The sequence below is a fragment of the Sinocyclocheilus grahami genome, unplaced genomic scaffold (assembly GCF_001515645.1).
Source record: "Sinocyclocheilus grahami isolate Dianchi unplaced genomic scaffold, SAMN03320097.WGS_v1.1 scaffold825.1, whole genome shotgun sequence".
In the NCBI taxonomy this organism is placed as follows: domain Eukaryota; kingdom Metazoa; phylum Chordata; class Actinopteri; order Cypriniformes; family Cyprinidae; genus Sinocyclocheilus; species Sinocyclocheilus grahami.
Genome location: NW_015506004.1, coordinates 480,161 through 487,481, shown reverse-complemented (window position 1 = coordinate 487,481; position 7,321 = coordinate 480,161). Strand labels below are relative to the sequence as shown.

Genomic DNA, 7,321 nt, shown 5'->3' with positions numbered 1-7,321 from the left:
TATCAAGCTGAACAGCAAAGCTGTTTTTTCTTTCTTTTCTAACAGAAAGTCTAAACAGCTTAGAGAGAGAAACAGAGAGCAGCAGAGACACTAGAGCATCATTACGACATCTAGTTTTTCCTCTTGAACTTACTCTGCTCAGTCATTCATTTAGGAAGAAGAAGAGCTTTCAGGCCTCAGGAGCATTTGCATAATGGTGTTTTTCTTCAAAGTAAATACATCTTATTGACTGACCACAAAAAAAACAAAAAACGAAATAAACAGTACAACGCCACAAATTATATAATGATTTAGAAAACAAGTATTGTACTTGAAAACAAGTCAGGAGAAAAACACAACAGGTCAGCCTTTACTGTATCTCACGTGTCTCTGCTCATTTCATAAGGGGAAAAGGACAAATCAGACATTTGAAAAAGGAAACAGAAGATCAAAACTGAAAAAATTCCAATGCTACAAAGAAACTGCAAATATATGTACAAGACCCTGTATTCCTTGAGTATGAATGAGCTGTTTGTGAGAGAATGAACCTCCCCGTCGACCTGTCTTCATCACATGCCTTCAGTTTCAAACCCCTGTGAATCACGGTGCAAAGTCAACAGCAGCAGTTTTTAAGGGTCTTAATAAGTGCCATTCACAGAAACGTCCATTCCCAACGCCATCACCAGATCACGCTGGAAATGCTGGTCTCCCGGGGCAGCAGCGGCAACATGGTGTTGTTGATGTGCTGCTCCTCCAGGGACTGCTGCTGCTCGCGGCCTGGCTTCCCCTGTGCTCGTTGGCCATTCAGCAGAGTCATGGGGATGTTGCAGTAGGTGTGCTGGTTGCCCAGCGAGGACAGCGGCGGGAGGGTCCCGGAAGAGGGAATGTCATACTCGTAGCTCCTGTAGTAGTGCTTCTGCCGCAGCTGCGTGTGGTACGTGTTGTGGAACGTGGAGCGCAGCTCGGGATGCGTGGTGGCCATGACGGTGGAGGTGGCTGCAGCCATGGAGATGGCAGAGACGGTCTGCAGCTCTCCGAACGGGCCCTGCTCGCTGACATCCAGCACCTGCTCATGCGACAGCTTGGGCTCAGGCCGCTTAAAGGGCATTTCATACTGCAGCTGCTTCCAGAACTTGGAGTTGAGCTTGCTGCTCTCGGGTCCCGGCCACTTGATGACCGTCAGCAGTTTGATGGTCTGTTTGAGAGCCTCCACTTCCTGGTAGTTCATAATTCCCCGCAGCTCAGCGCATTCGATGAGGATGACTTTGATCTCGCCGGTGACCAGCATGTTGCGCAGCCGTGTCTCCAGCTCGAAGATGCTCCAGCCGCGCCTCACCACGTAGTTGGGCGTCATGACGATGATTAGACGTTTGCTCTGGTCGACGCAACGAGCCACATCCTCGATGTAGGCTGAGAGACAAGAGAGAGACACAGAGCGTCAACAGTTTCCACGTTTTAAAATCCGGCAAAAATACTAACATCATTCTTGTTTTTATTCAAGCTGTTTTGCTTTGAAAAGGACAACATGCAAACAAAACAGAAGGAACCACAAATCTCATGTGTCCTACACAGTACAAAATGTTTTTTTAAAGAAAATACTCTACATTCTACTTCAAAATTGCACGTTTAATTGAATGTGTTACTTGCTGTTGTACTCTCTGTAATTATTTGTGAAAATTACGAGCAAATTATGAGTGAAAACTGATTTAAAGTCACAGCATAACACTGTGTGTGTGGAGTAAAACCATCTGTTGAAGAACCTCACTAAAGGCTGGAATACACTACATGACTTTTGCCCTGATTTTCCCCTGATTTACAGTTTTAACAAGTCGGAGTCAGTCTGCAGATTTGAGTCGACAGATTTCACAGTAAATCGCGTAGTGTCTGAAGGTCACACATTCCGATTTTTTTAGTGTCAAACTATGAATCCATCCAGTCGGAGGATATCTAACATGTTTGATATTTTGAGCCGATTTTAGAACACAATGTTTTCATTTGTCACGCGTCTCCTAGCAACAAGATGTATGTTTCTGTGTGACTTTGTTGTGATCGGAACGACTTTAAAATCTGCTAGTGTCTGATCCTCAGTCGTTTAGTGCTGTGGTTCCCAACCCTGGTTCTGGAGGCACCCCAACACTACACGTTTCGCATGTCTCCTTAATCAAACACACCTGATTCAGGTCATCAGCTTATTAGTTGAGACTCCAAGACCTGTAATTTGTGCATCATAGAAAGGAGACATGCAAAATGTGCAGTGTTGGGGTGCCTCAAGGACCAGGGTTGGGAACCGCTGGTTTAGTGTATGATGGCCAGTTTTTCCTTTGTGACTGTTTATAAAGTCAGTAAGTGTATGATGCCTAACGTTTTAAATCTGTTCAGATTGTAAAAGTCGTGTAGTGTATTTCAGCCTTAAGATATGAAATAAAAACAGCAGAATGACTCAATGATGGAACACACTGTCAACACAGAACGGGGGAACAGGACAGACATCGAACACAAATCCTGCTCTGAACGAGACCCTGTGGCAGCTCCTAAGTTTTATATATTGATCTAATATAGCAATGCTGAGAAAATGAAACGTGTTCAGTGCTGCGTTACTCTGGCCTAAACTTGACAAACGGGACTGCAAAGGGCATTCATTCATTGGTCACAACTGTGGCTTCAATCCGGTGAAAGAGAGAGTTATCTGCGTGTGTGTGTGTGTGTGTGTGTGTGTCTGTCTGTTTGTTTGTTTGTGTGTTAGACTAGTGGTTCTCAATTCCAGTCCTGCGGTACCACTGCTCTGCACATTTTGCATGTCTTCCTTTTGTAACGCACCTGATTCAGATCAGCAGTTCAATTGTAGGGAGGTCTATGAACTGAAGAGAGGACGTCAGATAAGAGAGACATGCAAAATGTGGACTGGAATTGAGAACCACTGTGTTGGATGACTACACCAGTACAGTAACACATCTAGTCAATAAGGTCTTACTGTTTAATGCACTAATCAAGCTCTGAGTTCTATCGTATCTCTTCCCTGCCTCTTTTTTAGCCCTACTTCACAACAAACAGGAAAAGCATAATAACACTGTTCAAACCCCACCCATCCAAAATCACTCGCTCTCTAACAGCAGAAACTCTCAAAGCCTCTCTTAGACTCATCCAAGTCGATCGCTTCATCTCATTTTCTACATTCAGAACATATGATGGTGTTCTGCTCAACCTGAATCCCGGTTCAACTCAGCACCATGTCCCAATTTCCCCCAAAGGTGAAGTCTGCAAAAAGGTGTGAGTCAGATTTGTTGACAAGTGGAAAAAGCCATGGACGAATACCTCTAAGGAGTCTTGTGTCATCCTGGAAATGATCATTGCTGAAACCTAGACATAAATATTTCAACATTGAAAGTCTGAACAGCTGATTCAGCAGAAAGTCAATCAGAAACAAACCAGCGAGGACTTCCACAAGAGAAACTGGGATAACTGTGACTTTTTGCCTTAGGATTTTCAGTTACGATCACCAGTTTATCCAGTTTAATATGGGACTTGTAGCTGCAGGGCTAACAGGCTAGCAGAGTAACATACACTTACACTTCCCTTCATTTTAGTTGATCACATCAGTGAAGTGATTTACATCAAACACGGCTTGAGATGCTCATTGAAGTCAACACAAACACAAATCAATGATTTCTTAGCCCTGATTGTGAGCACCTCGTCCCATATTAACATCTAATAGTCCCCAGACAACAGACATGAATGTAGTGAAAACACACACTAAAATGTTCAAGTAAAAATGGCAAGACAGTCAAACCAGCAAACAAAAAACATACAAGTGAATGCGAGAAGTACAAACACAAGCAAATTATGTACAAGAAACTTTCTCTCAAAGCACTGTTATAAAAATTACTTTTAATTTAGAAAAATGTACAGACCAAACAAAAAGCTTATCAAACAAAAGGTACCTGAAATGAAAAATGATGCTGAAAATATCCATAAAACATTCGACAGGATGAAGATGCAGCACTACACACAAACACACCTTACAACAAATGCAACTTACTTCCAGTTGGGATCAAGTCCCTGTCAGGAATGAAGAGTTTATACCCATAATGCTTTTCCAGAACGTCTGGCAGAATCTCCAATGCAAAACGTTCCTCCTGTCTAGTTTCTTGACTCCACTGGTCTGGATCCACTTTAGTGTAGGACACGTATGCATCGTAGTCTTTATTTTCTTAAAACACACACAGAGAATGGAGAATCACAGTGAAACGGGTTTCCACCACACTAGCAGCATTCATAACCTGTAACCAGAGCTGGTAGGTTACTTTCAAATTGTAGTCTGTTACTGATTCCAAATTACATGACAAAAACTGTAGTTAGTAACGTAATCCATTAGATTACACATTTTAGATAATATAATCAGGCTACTTTTAGATTACTTCTGACCTTACTCATTTATCACAGTGATTTAAATAGGATAATCTTGTACCATATATTGATATATACTGTAAATACAAAGAGTAAGAAAATATATTCCATTCATTGTTATTAACAACATAAAGTGCATTAAACATTACATTGTGTAGGTTTCCCAAACTGGGGTTTGTGTATTTAATGAAAAGCTAATAATTAATTAAATCATAAGAATATAAAATTAAAATAAATCATTTAAAAATAACATCAATCAAAAAACACTTGCTAAAAAATGAAATATTTTTGTTTACCTGTATGTCATGTGACTATTAACCAATGTCAGAGAACCGTGAACATGCAAATGGGATACTTAATTATTAAAATATTTATTTTAAGATCTCAGGGGTTCTTCAAGTAAAAATATTAGGTGAAAGATGATCAGATGACAAAAAAAGTTTGTGAATCCCTGCATTACATGTAATAATGTGAATTTGTGCATTTTAATGTGTTTGAAAGACAAGTCTTCCAAAGACAGTGATACATGGTTAAATAACCCACTGAGTGATAATTCAAATAAACATTAATGTTCATCAGAAGTTAATGCAATGTTGAAACACTTCTTGAATCCAGTGGAGGAATGCTGTGTGTCCTCCTGACTAGTGACCGTTCTCTGAATGTGTGAATGTCCACAAAACTGACAGACTTTCTGAATGTACGTAAGCGGTAGGCTATTTTAGAAAGTAACATTTCAAAGATTAAAAAGAGGAATTAGGGAGAATCAATAAATTATAAATAAATGAGTATGGGTGTTTCTATAAGGAAGCGTCAGGTTCAGTATGGGCTTCAGCAGAACATGCTACACTGATGTCAACTGACAAGATCTGTCTAGCTCTGGCTCTCAGGCCATGGAAAAATAACTTCTGTCTACCTGAAGAGGCACAATAAGAGAACGTCTGATGATAAATTAAAGTCGAAGGTGTTTTAGTGTCCCCTTGCCTCTCTATTTCTCATCGTCCTTCTCCATCAGCTACAGAAGCACTGGTTAACATCCGCAGGCTTCACCGGCTTCACCCAAAAGCAGAAGTAATGACTCTCAAAGAAAAGCCCCACTGGAGCAAGACTCACATCAGAAAACTGAGAAGATCAAACCATTGGAACATCAACAAAATTTGATATAAGCAATTAGGAGAAAGGGTGGGAGAAACAGCTGACTAAAGGTGTTAGCTCTTATGGTCATTGTCATGACCAAGTCATATGGCAAGTAATTTCAATGAAATGGATTAAAGACTCATATGATTATTTATTAGGTGTTTCAATATTTATTCTTATTCCTATATGCAATCAATCTATAGCTGAGGGACACAAGAGTGGCACAAAACCATCCAGCAACAAATCCTAGGGATATGTTAATGTTCATTAAAATATATTTTTCAATAAGCTGACCAAACATTGGGTCAGTAAAGCATTTTAATACCTTGTGCCTCTTCACTGATTACTGTATTGTGAAGGAGAAACTGATCCACCGTAGTTGCTCAAGAGAAGAATATTATTGAATACTTCAGTGCTCTATCTAGATTGTTGGAACTTCTTTCTAATATTCCTTACCTCCATCCACATCCTCACTGCCAAAGTGATTTCTGTAGAAGAGCATGAGTTCAATTCTGTAACACTTATACAGGGACACCAAAAATATCAACATCAGCAGAATGGCTCCCAAACCTCCAGCCAGCTCCACCGTATACATGAGTTCTGCTGAGAGACAGACAGACAGAAAGAGACCGTTATAATACACCTGATGTACCCCAGCAAACTCTTGCGTTGACAATAAACAATGTGATCAGGTCAGACTGAAATGTCTCTCCCTCAGTTTAGGACTCCTGATGTTGTTCTTTCCATCCTGTGTGTGTTAAACCTTTCAAACAAACACCAAAGTGAGCAAACTCTTCCAGCGCTCCTCTGAGTCTGTGTTTACCAGTGCGCAGACTGATCACAATGACCGGCGGCTCGTGCACAATGAATAAAGGTGCAGATACCCTAATAAAATATTACTCCAGTAAAAGTATTTAGTAATCTTTTTCAATTTTACTCAAGTGAAAGTAATGTATTTTTTTAATGTATTTAAGTATTAAAATGAAAAAAGTACTGTTCGATGAATGTTTATTTTGTAATTTTAAATTGTATATTCAATAATGTTATATATTTTTAAAATAATCTTACTGCTCAAAACTCCTGGGGGAGGGCGGCATGTCATACACTATTAAAACATTAAATATATTAAATATACTCACTCTGACCGGATCATTTGAATCACTGAATTATTTACTGAAGATTCGCTCTGAGCGGAATCAAGAACAGCTGCAATCCGATCAGTCCAGTTGAATGAATGAATGATGAACTTTGTTGGCATTAATGGAAGTGCATTAGCATGGTTCAAATTGTACTTATATGACCGCCATCAATTCATAGCAGTGAATGAAGAGGTATCATATCGATCACAAGTGCAGTATGGAGTACCTCAAGGCTCAGTACTAGGGCCGTTACTCTTCACGCTTTATATGTTACCCTTGGGAGATATCATCAGGAAACACTGTGTTAGCTTTCACTGTTATGCTGATGATACTCAGCTCTATATTTCTTCGCAGCCTGGCGAAACATACCAATTTGAAAAACTTGCGGAATGCATAGTCGATATAAAAAACTGGATGATGAGTAATTTCTTACTGCTAAATTCTGAAAAAACAGAGGTGTTAATTATAGAACCTAAAAACTCTGCATATAATAACATAGAACACTCGCTAAGACTTGATGGCTGCTCTGTCAACTCTTCGTCATCAGTTAGGAACCTAGGTGTGCTATTTGATAGCAATCTTTCCTTAGAAAGCCACGTTTCTATGCAGAAATGCAGAAATGTTAATCCATGCGTTTATGACCTCAAGGTTAGATTATTGTAATG

General features: G+C 39.9%; 1 protein-coding gene across 1 annotated transcript in view; it reads right to left on the bottom strand.

Moving 5' to 3' along the window:
• Window positions 1-359: 359 nt before the first annotated feature.
• The window catches only part of LOC107562491 (interleukin-1 receptor accessory protein-like 1-B), a 72,616-nt gene continuing 65,654 nt past the window's right edge, over window positions 360-7,321 (bottom strand). The window contains exons 5-8 of the mRNA XM_016247124.1: window positions 5,974-6,117; window positions 4,016-4,186; window positions 3,292-3,336; window positions 360-1,389 (exon numbers count right to left, since the gene is read on the bottom strand). Of these exons, the coding sequence (XP_016102610.1) occupies window positions 659-1,389; window positions 3,292-3,336; window positions 4,016-4,186; window positions 5,974-6,117 (1,091 nt within the window). The 3' untranslated portion in view covers window positions 360-658. The remainder of the gene's footprint in view (window positions 1,390-3,291; window positions 3,337-4,015; window positions 4,187-5,973; window positions 6,118-7,321) is intronic.